Source organism: Onychomys torridus, chromosome 2, assembly GCF_903995425.1.
Source record: "Onychomys torridus chromosome 2, mOncTor1.1, whole genome shotgun sequence".
Classification (NCBI taxonomy): Eukaryota; Metazoa; Chordata; class Mammalia; order Rodentia; family Cricetidae; genus Onychomys; species Onychomys torridus.
The window spans coordinates 143,268,662-143,289,643 of record NC_050444.1 but is presented as its reverse complement, the minus strand read 5'-3'; the positions used below and the strand labels follow the sequence as shown (position 1 = coordinate 143,289,643).

The window sequence follows — 20,982 nt, the reverse complement described above, 5'->3', positions numbered from 1 at the left end:
ACACTGTGCACACCTAAATTAGGATTACCAATGCTTGTAACATGCCAGTGTATTGTGCAGTTCGTAGATGAGCAAAAGGCAGTTTGGGATGATTTTAAGGATGATCAGAAGCATCCAGGACTGTGAATGGGTTGGCAAAGCTTCCCTGACTTTTCATCCTTCCTGTCTCCCTCTAGAGCCGAGTCCTCCAATAGATGAAGTTATTAACACTCCGGGAGTAGTTGACCGGTTTGTGGAGTTTCTGAAGAGGGGTGAGAACTGTACATTACAGGTAACAGCTCCCATGCGTGAGATGCTGGGGAACGTCCCCAGAGCTGACAGTGGGCTTCTGCAGGCATATCTTAAGGGAATGGAAAAGTAATAGGGAAACTATCAATTGAAATATCTTCCTTAAAAACAGTTTCAGGGCCGGGTGTGGTAGCGCAACCTTTGCAACCAGCAAAGGAAGACAAATCTGTGAGTTTGAGGCCAGCCAAGTCTACACAGTGAGTGTCTTTTTTTTTTTTTTTTTTTTTTTTTTTTTTAAGAAAAATATCTCAGGGCCAGTGAAATGGCTCATCAGATTAAGGCATTCCCAGTAGGCCCGACAATGTGACATTGTGGAATGAGCACTGGCTCCTGCAGGTTGTCCTCTGATCTCCACAAGCATGCCATGACACTTGGGCGCACACACAGTTACACAAAATTAAAGAAAAAAAAATGTTTAAGATCTCAATAATTATATGAGGTAATTTGTGAACCTGGCTGAGTTTCCACAATGTATATTACACAAAACGTTAATATATGATGGAGAAATAATGCTTTAAGCCAGATGTGGTAGCATACACAAATAATTTCAGCACACAATGGGCTGGGGCATAAGGGTTGCCACAAGTTTGATACCAGCCTGGACTATGTACATACATAGCAAGACCCTTGAGAGAGAGAGAGAGAGAGAATCCTTGAACCAGTGGTGGTGCACACTTTTAATCCCAGCACTGGGAGGCAAAGGCAGACACATCTCTTTGAGTTTGAGGCTAGCCTGGTCTACAAAGTGAGTTTTGGGACTGCCAGGACTATTTCACAGAGAAACCTTGTCTCAAAAAAACAAAAAAACAAAAAAACAAAAAAAAAAAGGAAAGGAAAGAAAGAAAACTCACAAAGGAAGTTTTTTATTTCTGAGACCCCGGTATGTGATACACTGTGACATTATAAATCAAAGGATCTTGTGTACCCCTAATTTAGTGAGCTGATGCAGATAACACAGCCTCTCTGGGTCTCTGCTCTCCAGAAACAGATGATGAGCAAGTCCATCAGAACTGGTTAGAGACACAGCAGAGAGTAGTTTGAGAGCCATCTCAACCAGGAACAGTAGCTCATGCCTGTAATTCCAGCACATAAAGGGCAGAGGCAAAAGCCAAAGCCAATCTTGGCTGTGGAGCAACATCTTGAAGGGAGGGAAGTGGGAGAAGAGAACACACCATCACTCTTACCCTGGTTTCAGAAACGAAAAAACCAAAGCTCAGAACATGAGAAAGTAAGCCATGGGTGTTGATTGTATAGTTCAGGACTCCGTTAGCACACTGCTGCTCTTCTGCTCCTTAAAGGATGGTGGGTAAAGACATGTTTGGTTTTGGTTTCTTTATGTGCTGCATATTACTGTTTTGAGACAGATGGTAGGTAGGTTGCTTGGTCTGGAACGACCTCTCAGTTGTGGTCTAATCTCACTTCCAGTTTGAAGCTGCCTGGGCTCTAACAAACATTGCCTCTGGAACCTCTCAGCAGACCAAAATCGTCATCGAAGCAGGAGCTGTCCCCATTTTTATTGAGCTGCTTAATTCAGACTTTGAAGATGTACAAGAACAGGTAATACTCTAAGATTCTGATGGTATGGACAGTATAATAAAAATTTTTATTTGGAGGCATGCTCATTAGCACATGCTTTTAATCTCAGCACTCAAGAGACAGAGGCAGTCAGATATCTGTGAGTTTGAGGACAGCCAAGGCTGTGTGGAGAGACCTTATCTTAAAAAGCAAAGCAGAAAATGGAAAGTGTGTTTTTAGGTTTTTATTGCAGGTTTTGAATGGTGCTCTTACAGGTCTGGGAATTCTGTCAGTTGTTCGAGTATCACTTGTTACTTACAGAGCTCCACTGGAACCACCTCAGTCTGTATAATGAAATTAATCAGAAGGGAGCAGCTAGGGCCCCTTTGGATGGGTTTGGTCCCTAGCATGGACAAGCAGAGTTAGGGGGTAAGAACTCAGACCACACCTCTCTATAACATATGGGTATTGCTTTGGAGATTGGACTGTGAAAACACTTGAACAGTGAGGGGCTAGAGAATGTATGTAGTTCAGTTGGTAGAGTACTTGCTTAGTATGTATGAATAAATCGCTGGGTGCAATCCTCAGTACCACAAAACCCCAGTAAATCTGTAATCCCAGCACTTTGGAGATAAAAGCTGAAGGATCCAGGGTTCAAGCTTGTCCTTGGATGCATAGCAAGCCTAAGGCTAACCTGCTTCAAAAAAACAGATATACACTTGAACAATGAGAATTTCCCAGAGAATAAGCATATTCATGCACTGAGAAGTTGACGGAGGTCTTAAAAGCTGTGTGCTATCACCTCTCTCCCCGCTGTCCTGTTCTATCCTGTTCTGTTCCATTTGGACTTTGCTGAGTCACATCCTTGATGATATCTGAGTAAACACAAATAAATTGTTTTTTTTTTTTTTTCTAGTTACCTCAGTCATTCTAGTGAACTAACAAGCTAAAAGGATTGTAAGAATCTCCATTGTCAAATAAAAAAACAAAACAAAAAACAAAAAAACAAAACAACCCGGGCGGTGGTGGCGTACACCTATAGTCCCAGCATTCAGGAGGCAGAGGCAGGCGGATCTCTGTGAGTTTCAGGCCAGCCTGGTCTAGAGAGTGAGTTCCAGGAAAGGCGCAAAGCTACACAGAGAGACCATGTCTCGGAAAAAAAAAAGAATCTCCATTGTCCAAAGTGGGTTCAGTTCTCCAAGACTGACCTGTGGCATCTGTGCTAAATCCAGGAGTTAGTGTTGGAATTGAATGAAACTATCAGACAGACATACAGTTGATGTCAGAGAATTAGTTGTTAGTGTGGGATAAATTTTATAATTTTAGTATCAAAGGTGCTATTGGAAAAGATGCCACACCGTGGAGCTGAAGACACAACTCCATTTCTCCTATGGATTCTTACGAGTTTCATAGAAATGGAGAGAGGTAGTTGGGCATGGTAGCAGATACCTATAATCTCTGTGACTTTGGAAGTTACATAATGAGTTCCAGGCTAGCCAGGGGTTCATAGTAAGACCCACCTGAAAATAAATAAATAATTAAATAAAAGTAAATGATAAAAGGAAAAGACTTGATGTTCCAGTTATGAACATGAGTTAGTCTGTGATCCTTACACAGACTTGGAGAACAGTCGTGGGCTCTTTCTCCTTTACCTGGTATAGATCTGGTCTGTGGTGGAGAGAGAAACCAGTCTTTCTGATGGCTTTTTCCCTTTCTAATGGAAGGGATGAGGTGATAGTTTGGTGTCTCTGGCTTCAGTTTAGATAGCAGCCTGTCTTCCTCCACAATACCAGGGCCTTCTGGGAAAGCTCTGATAGAGCAAGCCCAGGAGAGAGATCACTTGAGCTTGCTGTCAATCCCTAACACTGTCATTGCCCTGATTATAAGAAGTCACAGAATCCAGGCAGTGATGGCACACACGTTTAATCCCAGCACTGGGGTGAGGGTTGTGGTGTGGTGTGCAGAGGCAGGTGGATCTCTGAGTTTGAGGCCAGCCTGGTCTACAGAGCAAGTTCTAGGACAGCCAAGACTACACAGAGAAACCCTGTCTCGAAAAAACAAACGAACAAAACAAAACAAAACAAAAAAAGCAAAACAAACAAACAAACAAAAAACAACAGCCAATAGTCACAGAAGCTACCAGGCTCTGTGAGTAACAGTTCCATTATCCCTTTTCAGGCAGTCTGGGCTCTGGGAAACATAGCTGGAGACAGTTCCGTTTGCAGAGATTACGTCTTGAATTGTTCCATCCTTAATCCTTTGTTAACGTGAGTAATTGCAATCATTTGCACTTGGGGCATCTATAAGGTTGCTAAGTGGCAGTACATTTTGTGGGCAGCTTGCTTGATTCCTTAAGGTAGAAAAGCACTGAGCCAGGCGGTCGTGACATATGCCTTTAATCCCAACATTCAGGAAGTAGAAACAGGCAGAGCTCTTGTTCCAGGCCAGTCTGGTTTACAGAGCAAGTTTCAGGACCACTATGGCTAACCAGAGAAACCCTATTTTAAATAAATAAAATAAAAATAGATAAATAGATAAATAAATAAAGCCTGGTGTAGTGGTGCACACCTTTAATGCTAGCATTTGAGAGACCAACCTGGTCTCCATAGCAAGTTTCAGATCAGCCAGGAATACATAGGGACCCTTTTATAGGATGGAAAGAGTCTGGGTTTGCCTCTAGGTTTGAGTGGTCAGAGCCTTGTGCTAGAAGGTCAGTGCTCAGATTATGACTTCCTTGGTCCTTCAGACTCCTTACTAAGTCCACACGACTGACAATGACGCGGAATGCAGTCTGGGCCCTGTCAAACCTCTGCCGAGGGAAGAACCCGCCTCCAGAATTTGCAAAGGTGAGAGCTGCTTATAACTACTACCAGATTCCATTATAGGAAGTCTTTTTCAGTTTTGGGAAGACCCCTGAGAATCTCAAATCACGTGAAACTAAAAGGCACTTGTTGGGGTTGGGGATTTAGCTCAGTGGTAGGCCCTGGGTTGGATACTCTGCTGCAAAAAAAGGGGGGGGGGCACTTGTCAGTGTAGCAGGTGATCTTGTGTACCTTGGTAGGAAGGTAAAGGGTGGGCCTGCAGGTCTGATGACATTTCCAAGCTCTAGAATTACGAGTTGGGTGGGGTGGCAATGATAGGCTCAGTGACAGCCTGATCCAGCTCTGCTCTCAGTCCTCCTCACTGCTTCCAACAGGTCTCTCCTTGTTTGCCTGTATTGTCTCGCCTACTCTTCAGCAGCGACTCAGACTTGCTGGCAGATGCTTGCTGGGCCCTCTCTTACCTGTCTGATGGCCCCAATGAGAAGATCCAGGCAGTCATAGACTCTGGAGTCTGTCGGAGACTGGTGGAACTTCTAATGTAAGTTGTTTCAGTTTAAGAGGGTCAAAGTTTCCTTAGCTTTACCAAGTTCCAAGAGCTCAATCCTAAGCTGGGCATGGTGGTATATGCCTAGAATCCCAGCATTTGGGGGCTGAGGCAGGAGAGTCACAAATTCAAGGATAGCCTAAGCTGCCGAGTAAGACTGCCTCATAAAACAAACAAAAAAAAAAAACCCCGAACAACAGATTGCTGACCTACCCTAGGTCTGGAGCTCTAAGGAGCACCGCCAGCCTTGATGTTCAGCAGGGCTGGACATGCATTGCTTCACTGCTGATGAGCTGTCCTTCCTCTGTAGGCACAACGACTACAAAGTGGCATCTCCTGCCTTGAGAGCTGTGGGTAACATTGTCACTGGAGATGACATCCAGACCCAGGTAAGGAAGAAGAGGGCAAGAAGATCTTAACTCAGGCTAGCTGTGGGGACGAAAGTCTTCCTCTGTGACGGCTGCATGGTCTAGCAGAGAATGAATGGTTTTCTATAACAGTTTTAACTGCCACTCCCTATATTATCAGAAGCCCTTCTTCTCCCAACAAATAGAAACAACCCAGGCGGCGGTGGCGCACGCCTTTAATCCCAGCACTCGGGAGGCAGAGCCAGGCGGATCTCTGTGAGTTCGAGGCCAGCCTGGTCTACAGAGCGAGATCCAGGAAAGGCACCAAAACTACAGAGAAACCCTGTCTCGAAAAACCAAAACAAACAAACAAACAAAAACCAAATTAGAAACAAATCATCCAGTTGGAACTTGTGTAAAGAAAGCTAAATGGAGTGGTTGGATTTACTGGGACATTATAAGGAGTTAGATCTGATCTGTGATCCTTTTGAGATACTGAAAGCTGTGGGTTCCACCAATACTTTCTAGACCTTTCCGGTCACATAGGCATCACCTTATGTTCACCTCATGTTAACCTTTTGAGCTATGTGTGGCACACACCTGCAATCCTAGCTAGCACTTAGAGTTTAGAGGCAGAAGGGTCAGTTAGTTCAAGGCCATCCTCAACTATATGAAACCCTATCTCAAAAAACCAAAGATATGAAAAATGATTCCTTCAAACCAGCAGCAGAGTGGTGCATCTGCTGGGGAGGCTGAAGTGGGAAGGATCACATGAGCCCAGGACCTTAAGACCAGCCTGAGCAATGTAACAAGGTCCTGTCTCAGAAAAGTAAAATAGTGTGCATCCTGCACACACATGAGCACGTAAATGTAAAATGAAAAAAAAAGTTTCCCTTTTTCAACATAGACCTCTGCTGATTTCCTTTTGATTTCTTCAGTGAGCGGTATGTGGTCAGAGTTTCTCTTGCTATTGATGTGGAGTTTTATTCCATTGGATTGCTGCAGACACTGTTCATTATAAGTGGAGTCACAATATTTATCTCTTACATCTGGCTTGGTTAGCACAATGTCTCCAAGGTTCATCTGTGTGATAGCATGTGTCAGAATTCCCTATTAAGGCTGAATGTTTGTGTGTACTGTATTTTTAAAATCCCTTCCATCCGTCTTGAGAACATTTATGCCGTTTTCACTTCCTAGCTATTGTGAATAATGCCGCCATGGACCTGGTATACACTGCTCAGTCTGTGCTTTCATTTCTTTGGGTCATGTTATGAAAAAGAAATTAAATAACATGGTAATTTATGATAATTTTATGAGTTTAGCTGCTTTCATTTTCTGTCTCTACCAGCACAGATTCTCCCTCTTTCCTGCACATCCCATTTTCTGGTGTGTGTGGTTTTCGTTTGTTTGGTTGGTTGGTTGGTTTTTCGAGACGGTTTCTCTATAGCTTTGGAGGCTGTCCTGGAACTCATTTTGTAGACCAGGCTGGCCTTGAACTCACAGAGATCCACCTGCCTCTGCCTCTCAAGTGCTGGGATTACAGGTGTGCGCCACCACCGCCCGGCCTGGTGTTTTTATAACAGCCATCCTAACCAGTGTAAAAGGCTGTCTGAGTTTGATTTTCGTTTTTCTATTGATTAGTGGTGTTGAGCCTATTTCACGTGCTAATTGACAGCCTACATATCGTTTTTTGACAAAATGTCTTTTCAAACCCTTTTCTCCTTTGTAGTGGTTTACTTAGGGTGTTTTTGTGATTTCAGGACTTACTTATTTATATATTCTGGATATTAACCCTTGCCAATATGTGATTTGCAAGTATTTTATTTTATGGGTTTGCTTTGCACTGTTTATGGTGTCTTGATGCATATCCAATTTTAACTTGAGTAACTCTAAATACTTAATTTTGTTGTATTTCGTGTGCTTTTGTCCAGGTCATTCTTAACTGTTCAGCCCTCCCTTGCCTCCTCCACCTGCTAAGCAGCTCTAAGGAGTCAATCCGGAAGGAAGCTTGCTGGACCATTTCAAACATCACTGCTGGTAACAGGGCTCAAATACAGGTAGATTTGCTTCCAAAAAAAGCATTTGTTTCCGATTAGAAACTGGAGCCCCCCCAAAAAAAGGAAAAGAAATTGGAGCCAAGGCAAAGGATGAACAGTGTAGCCCAGTGGTAGAAAGTTCGCCTATTGTGTGCAAGGCTCGGATTCAGTGCCCAACACCACCAAACAGTTGGGATCAGCATGACTAGTTGGTCAAAGGCTCTGCATAGTGGAAGCTAGGTTCCCCCATACCTTGTCAGCTCTCTGGTGAGAACAAAGAATTTTGAGGTGGGTTAACAGAGAGAAGCCTAAGACAGAAGTAATTTGGGAACTAGGTTTGCTTTCTCTGAGACCTATCCTATCCTACCTCTGCCTCCCAAGTGTCTCATGGAGCCCAGGCTACCTCAGGTGACCTTGAATTCCTGGTTTCCTGCCTCCATCCAAGTATTGGGATTACACAAGCATGTCACCCACCATTCCTGACCCTTTCTGCCTCCATCCTTTTTCCTCATCTCTTTCAGGCTGTCATCGATGCAAACATCTTCCCTGTGTTGATCGAAATCCTTCAGAAAGCAGAGTTCCGTACAAGGAAAGAAGCAGCCTGGGCCATCACCAATGCCACATCAGGAGGAACCCCTGAGCAAATCAGGTATGATTCCTTTCCCAACATCTTAATGATATGTGTGGTCTCCTTTGTTCTTGGTTTTCAGATAACTCTAAATGGCTTTTGATGGGAAGGTCTGCCCTAGTCTATAACTGTTAATAGGGTTTAACTGGTAAGCTGCTAAATAATACTAGACTCTGGAATAGATGCCTGTGTTGTTGATGGTGCTTATCTTCCACCATTGAGACAGGCTGGCCTTTTCTATCTCCCAAGTGCTGGGATCATGTGCACACACCTCTGTATAAGGCTACAGCTTGAGTTTTTTGTTTGTTTGCGATGAGGGCTCTTCTCGAGTTTGATATCTCCATGCTCAGTTTGTACATATGCTCCTTTATTCTAGTTTGCATCATCTAAACAATAGGAGGGATGGTGGAAACTGGTTAAGTGTTTTTCCCTCTAATTATAACCTACTGAAGGGAGTATATATATAGTCTGTACATACAAAGTCCCAGGAGAAAGGAAGAGCCATTGAATTAATATAAATATAAATATAAAATTAATAAAAGGAAAACAGAAGCTGGACATGATGGTATACAACTTAAACCTAGGATTTCTGGAGGCAGAGATAGGCAGATCTCTGTGAATTTGAAGCCAGCAACATCTACAGAGTGGAGTGAATCCTAGGCTAACAAGGGATACCTAGAGAAACCAGGTTTTAAATGGGCTCAGGGGAGAAGCTGGTGGATGGCTCAGTCGTTAAGAGCACTGGCTGCTCTTCCAGAGGACCCCGATTCAATTCCCAGCACCCAAATGGCAGCTCACAACTGTATGTGACTCCAGTTCCAGGGGACCTGACACCCTCACACCAATGCGCATAAAAATAAAATTAAATAAATTATAAATAAATGGGCTCAGGGGGATTAAATACAACATTATATTGTATGCCTATTAGATAAGAAAACAATATGCAAAAAGGCCCAAGAATCTGGAGATACTCACAAATTTGACTACAACTTAATAAAGGGGTAGGAGCCAGATTGTAGGCAGTCTGTATTAATACAAAATAGAGCTTGTACTCAAGAAAATAAGGAACCTGAAGAATGAATTTGTTTGTTTGGTTTGGTTTTTCGAGACAGGGTTTCTCTGTGTTGTTTTGATTTGTTTGTTTTTTGGTTTTTCAAGGCAGGGTTTCTCTGTGTAGCTTTGCGCCTTTCCTGGAACTCGCTTTGTAGACCAGGCTGGCTTCGAACTCACAGATATCCACCTGGCTCTGCCTCCCAAGTGCTGGGATTAAAGGCGTGCGCCACCACTGCCCGGCAAAGAATTTCTTAATATGCCTAGAGTGATAATATTCTAGCCAGGGTGACATTAGGACTCTGGTGTGTTCATTAGGGAACTAGATCAGTGGCAGAGTGTGGGCAGAGAGAGTGAGGTGAGGGACGGGATTATCAAGACTCGGGAAGAACTCCTGCTGAAAGTATTGGTTTGCATGAGGGAGACCCTAGGTGAAGCACCTGCTTAGCACTTGACTTGTTCTGCATGAATTTGGAGCTTACTTCATCTCTCATCCCCAGGTACCTGGTGTCACTGGGCTGCATCAAACCCCTGTGTGACTTGCTAACTGTGATGGATTCAAAGATTGTGCAAGTAGCCCTCAATGGACTAGAGAACATCCTGCGGCTTGGAGAGCAGGAGGGCAAGCGCAGTGGTTCAGGGGTCAACCCCTACTGTGGCCTCATCGAAGAAGCCTATGGTAAGTTCTCTCCCTGACCTGTGTCTGTTAGCAGGGAGATGTTGGAGCACATCCACACATTTTACATTTATTTACCCACTCACTGGTGTATGTGTATATGTGTGAGTGTGAACACACATGATAAGGCACACGTGGTATGAAGGTCAGACGACAACCTGGAAGAGTCAGTTCTTCTCTCTCCACCATGTGAGTTGTAAGAATTGTCAGGTTTGGCAGCAGACACCTTTACCCATTGAGTCGTCTCACCGACCTTCGAGTCTGTTTTTAAGCAAGTGATGAGTTCCTGTCCCAGCCAAACTCTACCACACATAGGGTTACAGACCTTTCCTTGGGAGTAACTGACATGTACTGACTAGCCAGGTAGCTAGAACTACTTAGTATCCTGTAGTTAGAGTTTTCCTGCCTGGCCCACAGTCAGGACAAACAAATCTCTCTCACTGCCAGTCCCATAGACGCTCAGACCCATCCAAGTAAGCACACAGAGACTTATATTGCTTACAAACTGTATGGCCGTGGCAGGCTGCTTGTTATCTACTTCTTCTATCTTAAATTAACCCATTTCTGTTAGTCTATACTTTGCCACATGGCTTGTGGCTTACCGGTGTCTTTACATGTTGCTTCTCATGGCAGCAGCTGGCAGTGTCCCCTCCCAGCCTTCCTATTCCCAACCTTCTCCTCTTCTTTGTCCCGACTACCCTATCCTTCCTGCCTGGCTCCTGGCCAATCAGCACTTTACTTATTTTAACCAATCAGAGCAACACATTTGACATAACAGAACATCCCACAGCAATATCCAAGTTTTCTTGTCCCACCAGTACCTTCTCTCTCTGAGGAGCAATAGGTCAGTGTTAATCTCATAGGCTCTACCTGCCTCAAAAGTAGGTGTGGCAGACACGCAAGGACGAACAGTCCAAAATTTGATATACTACTACCAGGAGCTAAAAAGACACCAGTCTCGGGGAGGTTAAGAGCACCAACTGCTCTTCCAGAGGTCCTGAGTTCAATTCCCAGTCAACCACATGGTGGCTCACAACCATCTCTAATGAGATCTGCTGCCCTCTTCTGTATACATAATAAATAAATAAATCTCTTAAAAAAAAGGGGGGGGGGGCCCTGCAGTGGTGGCGCACGCCTTTAATCCCAGCACTCGGGAGGCAGAGGCAGGTGGATCTCTGAATTCGAGGTCAGCCTGCTCTACCAAGCGAGTTCCAGGAAAGGCTCCAAAAGTTACACAGAGAAACCCTGTCCCCTGTCTCAAAAAACAAAAACAAAAAAAGGCACCTGTCTCTCCAGTAAAAATACTGAATTGCAGCCAGACAGTGGTGGCACACACCTTTAATCCCAGCCCTCAGGAGGCAGAGGTAAGCAGATCTCTGTGAGTTCAAGGCCAGCCTGGTCTACAGAGTAAGTTCCAGGACAGCCAGGGCTACACTGAGAAACCCTTTGAAGAACCAAAAAAACAAAACAAAACAAAACTGGATTGCCTTAACCAACCAATCTCAGAAGAGGCAAATCATGATTTGCCCAGAGTTAGGTTAAAACAGGATTTGGACTTGAAGTTGTAATTGTGTGTGCCCCAGATCTTTACATGAATGCATGCATGTATGAACCAGAGGTCAGGCTCAGCCTTAGGTGTTGTTCCTAAAGAGCTCAACCCCTTGTTTTTTGAGGGGTCCCCCAGATGTAGGGCTCACTGAGGAAGCCCTGCTGACAAGCCAACCAGAAAGGCCCGGCAGTTTGTAGTTTGTCCCAACACTGTCACCCTACCCTGCCAGGACTGTAAACACCTGCCGCCTTTCCTGGCCTTGGGTTCTGGGGAGCAAACTGAGGTGGTGCTCTGGCCCCAGGAGCCTCTAATGTCAGGTGGCACTCTGACGTCATTTCTTCTGCAGTGTTATGATTTGAGGAGGAGTCAATGACTCCTTCCTCAAGTCAAGGAATGATAGGATCTCACTACTTCCATTTGGAAATGTGTCCCCTGGGACAGGAAACATACATACTTGTTTCTTCTTGCCACCATAGGCTTGGATAAAATTGAGTTTCTCCAGAGCCATGAGAACCAGGAAATCTACCAGAAAGCCTTCGACCTCATCGAGCACTACTTTGGTGTAGAAGATGACGACAGCAGCCTGGCTCCTCAGGTGGATGAAACGCAACAGCAGTTCATCTTCCAGCAGCCCGAGGCCCCCATGGAGGGCTTCCAGCTATAATGTCTGCCTCCGGGGAGGGGAGGGCATGGGAAGCACCACCAGCCAGCAGAAGAGCAGCCCTCTGGTGGGCAGGAAAACAGCCACCCCACCAGCAGCCACCATCCACCTGCTGCCCTGGAGACTGTGCTCTTGACCTGCTCATCCCCTTCCCTGGAGGGAGCACCCTCTGGACAGACAGACCCATCTGAGGCTCACACTGGGTTTTGTGACAAGAAGGGGGCGTGTGGGTTTCTTCCTTACACTTTATTTTGGCTGCACACATGTCTTTAACCCAGGAGCCCAGGGGTAGACAAAGGAGGACTGAGGTAATCAATTTGCACCTTTAAAAATTTTTTTTCTTTTATTTTCTTTAGTGGTGACTTCCTTCCCATTTATCTTGCTTCATCCATGCCAGTCCTCTGCCCTGATGTGTGTAACTCTCATCTTGGGTACTTGAGCAGATGGAATATTCCCAGAGGTGGGAGGGAAGGGGAGAAGTCCAAAACAAAGTGTTCTTGCTCTGACCGAATATTAATCTTGTATGCTTGGATTGGTTATTTAAGTTTTTCTTTTGCACATTTTTCTTGTATTAAGGTTGTTCTTCCCAAAAAGCTGGTTTTTAGAAACCCAGCTGCCAGCACTGTCTGGAAATAGAGGCTGATGGGGAGGGCCCCCCCACAAAGGTCCCTCCCTCCTCTGACCCTATGCCTAAAACCTCCCCCTTACTCTCCTGGAACAAATGCACCAGTGCGAGAGGGAGGGAGGAGCACAGGCCTTCAGACAGGGCTTCCCTTGTGTAGCTACTGACCCTGTATCCTACCCACCTCCTAAATGGTGCGACCCAACTTCATTTGTTTACTTGAAAATTCACCTCAGAGTTGAATGAGCCTCTGAGGTGGCTGTGTTTTCTCCTGAGCTTGAGATGGGGGGTTGTGGTCCTTCCTTCTCCTGAGGAGAAAGTCCTTGCTCTGATGACCCATAAGTTGCAGAGGAGGTTGGAGTTAGTGTCGTGTATTGGGATAGTCAGGAATCCCTGCCTTTGGCCTTTCTTCTTCCTTCTGCCATAGTTGGATCATGTATATTTTACTTCCAAAGGAGAGAATGTCAAAAAGTTCCATATTTTTTTTTTATATTCTATATTTTAAGTAGGTCAGTCTTAATTGGTCTTAGGAGGACAAAGCGTCTGTGAGTGGGATACTGTGAGGAAGACCAGAAAGAGGTGTAGAAGCTTCAGGCTCAAAGGACTGACTTGGTCCTTTTCTTCTCTGCTTGGCTTCTGGGCTACCACTTGGGACCAACTCTCACCTCCGGAGCCTTTATGAAGTACATCAGCCTGGGCTGATTGTCCCAGTACCTGAAGGGAGCAAAGAGGGCCTCAGGGCCTGGTGAAGTCCGCTGCTCTGGTCCTTGCTTCTGAGCAGAAAAAAGCCTGCCTTCTCCTCTAACTCAGTGTCAGGCCCTGTTACCCAGCTAAGACCCGACACAGCTGCCTCACCTATTATCAGAGAACCTTGGCGACCTGGACACTTTGATGAGCGCTGTTGGCATCTCCCTTCTGCAGGTTCTTGTACCTTGCTTGAATTTCGCCTTTCTTGTGACAGTTACAGACCCCTTTTCTTTCTTTGAGTAAAGCTAGTTCAATGCCTCAGAGGGTGGCCTGTGTTTTAGTAGGTTACACATTACAGCAAAACTGAGCTCTGGGAGCAGGGAATAAGGTACACTGTCAGCTAGTATAGACCAGCTGTGGAACTGGCAGCACAGTACCCCTCTGTGGTGAAGCCAAGGCATCCCGGCCTCATCTGCACTTTCCTTTCTCAGAAACGGCGGTCTTACTCCTGTTCCCACAGATCTCCCTGGGGCTCCCACACTTAGTGGGTCTGAAGTTCAGACTCTTGTTGGCCATTGGCCTTCAGTTAACTGTCTCCTTTAGTTCTGAGGCCCTGCTCCTAAGAAAAGTAGTTCAGACTGGCCGTTGATACTGAAACTGTGACCAACATTGGACCACATTGGCAAGCCAAATACTTTTATTCACCCTCTAGCCTTCTGGGAAGGCAATAGGCAGGGCCTTTTTTTTTTTTTTTTTTTCTTTTAACCTGGCCTGCAGCTTTATTACAAACTGCTCCTAGTTCAAAGACAAGCCCTCTGTGACTGCCATCATCACCCTTGTCTGAAGAGTAGAACCCTAGTAGCATCTACTCTGAACATCTCAAGCAACAGTTAAGCCCCTGGCATTGGAGCCAGAGTCTCAGTATGAGACATAAATGTCCTGCTCACCCCATCCTTTCTCCAGTATCTCTTTGGCTGGATCTAGTACCAGATGGAAGAAGTTGGTTACCTAGCTGCTTTAAGCATCCCACACTGAAGTCCTCTTTAGTGACTGAGAGAGTGGTCAGTCCTAGACACTGTCTTCAGTCTCCAGCTCTCATCAGTGACTACAAGCCTTAATGTTGGCTGCAGCCTTCTGGTAGGACAGTATGAGTTCCAGCCTGTTTGGCGCCATTGTCACTTGGGTCTGTGGACACACGCTTCCAAGAAGCAGGTGTTGATGACCTTTTTTGGAGATCTTTGGTGGTCCCCTTTGCTTGGGACCTTGTATCTACTGCTTCTCCCTTCTGTACATGGAAGTCATCTCCCAGGAGCCTGTGTGCTGAAGCTAACCACAGGTTATAGCTGCTATTATATTTAGCTAATGGAGATGAAAAGAAGGTTCTTCCACATGGACTTTCTACTTCCTGACACCAATCCAGTCAAAAGACAAACTTCTGTGGAAGAAATGTCTCTACTCCTGTCTGCCTGGAATCCTCGCAGTTCTACCCTCCTACTCCACATGCCTTCTTTGAAGGCTTCTGCTCTTTTCGTTCAGACCTCATTCCTTCTCTCCCAGGCTCACTCAGTGTGGCATTCATCCTCTGCTGTATTCTTCAGGCTCAGGGTCAACTTCTCGAAGGCCAAAAGCCAGCTTCTCCAGGTCCCGTCAGACCCAGGAGGGAGACAGGATGATGGCAAGCTTCCCTAGCAGGCTGGGGAAGGGTACAAGGCTCAGTGCACTGAACCATGGGAGATTCTGAGCAGTAGCAGCAGCTTCAGGTGGCACTTCCCTGCGAGGCAGTAAGAGACAGACTTCTGGCGCATTTTAGACCAACCTTATCCAGTATTTTTTCTGTTTTACCTTTTGTATTCTTTTGTTAAGCCAACGAACTGAGAATTTGCCCCTCTAAGGATCCATGTGGTGGACACTAGCTGCTCTTTGGCCAAAGGCCTTCCTTCATAACTGACTGTTCCCCAGTCTGTCCCCTAGTCCCACCCCAGAAGAAGACAGGCATGGCAATGGAAGAATTTGAGGTCAACTCCAACCGAATCTGAATGAAAACCTAGTTTCCTTCTGAGAGAGCATCTTATTTGAAGCCTAAACTACGTGCAGGACCAAAGCTGGCTGTGAAAAAAGCAGCTTAAATTGGGGAACCTGAACACCAGAGGGCAAAGGCTTGTGTGATGTGTCTTCAAGGGCTTGGGCTTACCTACCTACTTCTAGGCCAGCCTGACTTCTAATGCTCACACTAGCACATGCTGATGATGCCCACTAGCCCTGCACTCCTGTGGCTCTGATTTTAATGTTTAGGTTTTGAGAAGAAAGTGATCTACCCTGTGCAGGGAGCAGTGAAGGAGGTCACAGTTCAGGTCCTGAAACTGCCTGGGAACTATGTCAAAGGTTCACACCATGAACCCTCAGAAGCTGGAGGTGGGTATTGGCTTTTTTAGCTGGTTTTTTTTGGGGGGGGGGAATGTCTTTTTTGACCTATTAAATAAATGAAGTGGGTATGAGGTCTCAGCTACCCAGCAGACAGAACATCACCCAAGGACAGCTTGGGTTTCCAGGTAAGAACCCTAGAAAGGTGAATTTAATCCTCACAGGTTTTGCTTTCCAAATTCATTTGCTTTTATTTTTCTAAGAACTGTAAACTCTATTTTTTCATGTTCTCAGGGCCCCTGGGTAGACAAACAAAGCTTGATTTCAGAGCAGAAATAGGCCAAGAAACCATGGCATTGAGTGTGCTGAGTCCAGACAAATGATATTTATATACACATCCAAATTTGAAGAGAAAATGTATTTCTTTAGGTTTCAAACACTGTAATAGATACAAAGCAAAAATAAAAACCTGTTGCAAAGTTCTAAATTCTCTTCTTCGGTTTGGAGTGACCCTTATTGGGAACTAAACAAGACCTGAGATGTCCATGGTAAGAGTGCCTGCCTAGCATGCATGAAGCCCTGGGTCCAAACCTCAGCACCATGCAGGCCAGATAGATACAGCAGGATGTCAGCCTGGCTGTATGAAACCATATCTCAAAAACAAAGGGGGCCATCAAGACGTCTCAGCAGGTAAAGGCGTTAGTTATTAGTAGAGCAGCAGTTGTATCAGGTTGTGGGGGAGGGAGCCCTGTGCTTTGGTAACTACCAAAGAAAGCACTATCTGCTCTTCATATTGTGAAGACAGTGTCAGTGCTGCTCCCGATCACTGGATGATAGGATTTGGATGTGTGAGATCATGCTTTGGCCAGAATGGTAGCATATGACTAACCCCAGCACTTGGGGGAAGGCAGAGCCAGGAAGGTCGAGAGCTAAGATTATTGGCTGCCTAGTGAGTTCAAGGCCAGCTTAGGCTACATGAGTTCCTACATAAAGGGAAAAAAAAAAAAAAGAATTAAATTGCTAGGCTTGGTGGTATACACCTTTAATCCCAGCACTCTGGAGGAAGATTATAAATTTGTACTTTAACAGTGGGAATGACAGTTACATTGGGGTGCTGGTGGAGGTGTATGTTCGTTGCCCAAGCTGGGCAACAACAATATCAGCCTAAGTGCAAATACATGCATTTGGAAGTCAGAGGCCGCAAGCCCTTCAGGGATAGGAGCCCTACTGTGTTCTGTGTGGTGTTGGGATTATAGTCTCACCCTGACCCAACCAACGTTAGAGCTCAGTGTCTGTATGGCAGATACGTTACCAACTGAATCATCTCCCCAGTGCCTATGAATTTTTTTCTTTGAATAGGCTTTATTGAAATATAATTGGCATACAATAAATTGTATGTTTAAAATTGTTAATTTTGAGCCAGGTGGTGGTGGCCCACACCTTTAATCCCAGCACTCAGGAGGCAGGAGGATCTCTGTGAGTTCAAGGCCAGCCCAGTCTACAGACAAGATTATGAACATCCGTGACCTCTCTATGCTTCTGTATGCCCCGGGACCCCCTCTGCTCCACTCCCATTTTATTATCTTGACCTCTTCTGGTTCAGCATTACCTCACACCCCACAAACTCCATGAAAGTTGGATGTTCACAGACTCTCCAGTTGAGAGACTTGTCAAGCGATGGACATCTGATTAAACCCGCACGCAAGGTTTTGATTGGAAGACTGTGGTTTTACTCAGTTCATTTCCTTTTCTCACTTTCCCCCCTGAACTGGGTTTTATACCGAAGGCTTCACAAATACTAGGTAGAGTCCGAGTGATAGGGGAGGCTAGGCAGGGTGTCATCTACTTGCCAGGTGTCATTTGAGACAGGAATATCAATGTCAGCTACCCTGGAGACCAATGACATGATCGATTGTTGGTAGTACCCTGGCAGACAGGCATTTAACTTTATGTTCGTTTATTTGTTTTTGTTTTTCAAGATAGGGTTTCTCTGTGCAACAGCCCTAGCTGTCCTGATACTAGCTCCGTAGATCAGGCTACCCTGGAACTCATAGAGATCCTCCTGCCTCTATCTCCCAAATGCTGGAACTAAAGGCATGTGCCACCACCGCCCAGCGCATTTAGCATTTTTTTTCTTTTTTTTTTTTAATATAATTTGTTTATTTTACTTTATCTATATAAGGGTGTCAGGTCTTGAAGTTACAGACAGTTGTGAGCTGCCATGTGGGTGCTGGAAATTGAACCCAGGTCCTCTGAAGAGCAGTCAGTGCTCTTAACTGCTGAGCCATCTCTCCAGCCCCAGCATTTAACATTTTTTAAAAGGAGGCAAACTGCCCCTGGTTGCCCAGGCCTCAATCTGACCTACTTGGGAGACTAAGACAGGAGAATCCATGGCCAGAACCAGCAAAATGGCTCAGCAGGTACGGGCACTTTTTGCCAAGCCCCAGGACTCTGACTTCAACTTAAGTACTGTAGCACTTGAACACCCACATACATTACATACACAATTAAATAGAAAAAAAAAAAATGGGGACAAATTCCAAAGCCAGCCTGGACTAGAATGAGATCATACTGAGACCTGCTTCAAAATGGAAAAAAAGAAGGCTTAGAATGTAGTTCAAGGGTAATGCCATTGCCTAGCAAGCATGTGCTTTTGTTTCAATACCTAACACAAAAACAAAAGGAAGCAGGTTACAAACAGTGGAAATCTCCACCTGTGACTCCAAGCTTGTAACTCATTTCAGTTCATGATAAAGATTACAAGCTGTTTGTGACGAACTGCAAAGTTAAACACAAACCACTGACAGACAGGCTTTACACAAGCTCAACACTAGCCAAACCAGAGGTAAACTGACAGTACCAGATGTGGTACTGAGTCATCCTGACCCAAAACCAGCAGAACAAGGTAAACTGGTAACAGATGCAGTTTTAACCCTTCCTGCATCGGTTCTAGTCCACAGAGAACAACTCTTAGCTGATTAGAGGCTACCCCATAGTGTTAGCTATTTCCTCCTTGATTGTCCCGAAAGAGTGAGGCACTGACTTGTACACCTCCAATAAAAATGAGGAAGGGGCTGCAGAGATGCTTCAGCATTAAGAGCACGGGCAGTTGTTCTTGCAGGGGTCCTGAGTGCAATTCCCAGCACTGACATGACTCACAACATCTGTAATGAGATCTGGCGCCCTCTTCTGGCCTGAAGGTATACATGCAGACAGAACACCATATATATGATAAATCTTTAAAATAGTAATAATAATAATTGTCTCTCTAAAACGAATAAAAAGTAACAAGGAAGTGCTGGGTATGGCTCAGTGTGTAAGAGCCCTTACTGCTCTTACAGAGGATCCAAGTTTGGCTCCCAGCACCCACATGAGACAGCTCTGAACCACCTATAACAACTCCAGTTCTAAGAGATCTCATGGCCTCCATAAACCCCAGGGACACATGTAATGCACAGATATACATGAATCAAAACACCCATATACAAAACATAAGAACATAAAGGGCAAAATAATAACAACAGTAATAATAAGGAAAGGAGGAGCTGGAGAGATGGCTCAGTGGTTAAGATCACTTACTTAAAGGATCCGGAGTTAAGCTCCCAGCACTCACATCAGGGTCCATAAAATTTTTTTAAAGACTTGTTTTGTTCCTAAAGATTCTTTTTTTCATTCCAAATAATGAGTGTTTCACAGGCATGTATGTATGGGCACCTTGGGTATGCCTGGTGCTATTCTAGGCCAGAAATGGGTATATGATGCAAGTGTGTGCCTGTGTGTCACACACAAACCTAGTGAGCAAGAAAAGCATGAATGTGGGATGAGAGGTATAACAGGAAAAGTCAACAGCCTGCAGGGGCCATCTTGTAGGCAAGGAATACAAGATCTGACTAAAATGTGTAAAATTTTGACTTCTGAGCTGGGCATGCTGGTGCACACCTTTAATCCCAACACTCAGGAGGTACAGGCAGGTGGATCTCTGTGAGTTCGAGGCCAGCCTGGTCTATAGAGTGAGATACAGGACAGCCAGGGCTATACAGAAAAACCCTATAATTGAAAAACCAAAAAAGGAAAAAAAAATTTATTCCTGGGGCTGGGGAGATGATGGTTCCTGCACTTGCTGTTCTTCCTGAGGACCTGAGTTGGGAGCTCAGTACCTATGTCAGGCAGTTATGAACTTCCTATAACTCCATCTCCATGGATTCCAACACCCTCGCAGGCCACCAGATGTAACATACATATACACATACACATAAATAAAAAAATTTTAGCCTGGCGGTGGTGGCGCACGCCTTTAATCCCAGCACTTGGGAGGCAGAGCCAGGTGGATCTCTGTGAGTTCGAGGCCAGCCTGGTCTACAAAGCAAGTTCCAGGAAATGTGCAAAGCTACACAGAGAAACCCTAACTCGAAGGAAAAAAAAAAAGACTCTGGGGCTGGGGATTTAGCTCAGTGGTAGAGCGCTTGCCTAGCAAGCACAAGGCCTTGGGTTCGGTCCTCAGCTCTGACAAAAAAAAAAAAAAATTTAAATTTTGATTTCTCCCTTGCATACATCAGAGTCCAGGAAACAATGAAAGGGATCCAAACAAGATTCAGCAGTGCTTCCCCAGCAGAAAGGAAGCTGGTGTGGTCAGACAGTGCTTCTCAAGGCTTATTTCATGATTTTTTTTAAAGATTTATTTATTGATTGATTGATTGATTGATATGTATACAGTGTTCTGTCTGCATATATCCCTGCAGGCCAGAAGAGGGCACCAGATCTCATTACAGATGGTTGTTAGCCACCATGTGGCTGGGAATTGAACTCAGGATCTTTGGAAGAGCAAGCAGTGCTCATAACCTCTGAGCCATCTCTCCAGACCCCTATTTCATGATTTTAAGAAATGCTCTGGGGGTTGGGGATTTAGCTCACTGGTAGAGCGCTTGCCTAGCAAGCACAAGGCCCTGGGTTCAGTCCTCAGCTCTGGTTGGGGGGAAGAAATGCTCTGGGTGGCTTAGTAGCTCAGTGGTAGTGTTTCCGGAGGCCACAGGGTTCCTTTCGCAGGTTCTCAGAGTGGAAAGAAATGACCATTTTAATACAGTTTAGAAAAGAAAGCTGGGCGGTGGTGGTGCACGCCTTTAATCCTAGCACTTGGGAGGCAGAGGCAAGTGGATCTTTGTGAGTTCGAGGCCAGCCTGGTCTACAGAGCGAGATCCA

The 20,982-nt window shown here is 45.1% G+C and overlaps 1 protein-coding gene across 1 annotated transcript in view; it reads left to right on the top strand.

The window, feature by feature from the left end:
- Positions 1-16,273, top strand: part of Kpna6 (karyopherin subunit alpha 6) — a 34,554-nt gene extending 18,281 nt beyond the window's left edge. Inside the window, exons 5-14 of the mRNA XM_036178719.1 lie at positions 177-271; positions 1,714-1,845; positions 3,982-4,070; positions 4,550-4,649; positions 5,000-5,163; positions 5,480-5,558; positions 7,448-7,573; positions 8,074-8,201; positions 9,731-9,909; positions 11,932-16,273. Of these exons, the coding sequence (XP_036034612.1) occupies positions 177-271; positions 1,714-1,845; positions 3,982-4,070; positions 4,550-4,649; positions 5,000-5,163; positions 5,480-5,558; positions 7,448-7,573; positions 8,074-8,201; positions 9,731-9,909; positions 11,932-12,119 (1,280 nt within the window). The 3' untranslated portion in view covers positions 12,120-16,273. The remainder of the gene's footprint in view (positions 1-176; positions 272-1,713; positions 1,846-3,981; positions 4,071-4,549; positions 4,650-4,999; positions 5,164-5,479; positions 5,559-7,447; positions 7,574-8,073; positions 8,202-9,730; positions 9,910-11,931) is intronic.
- Positions 16,274-20,982: the final 4,709 nt, after the last annotated feature.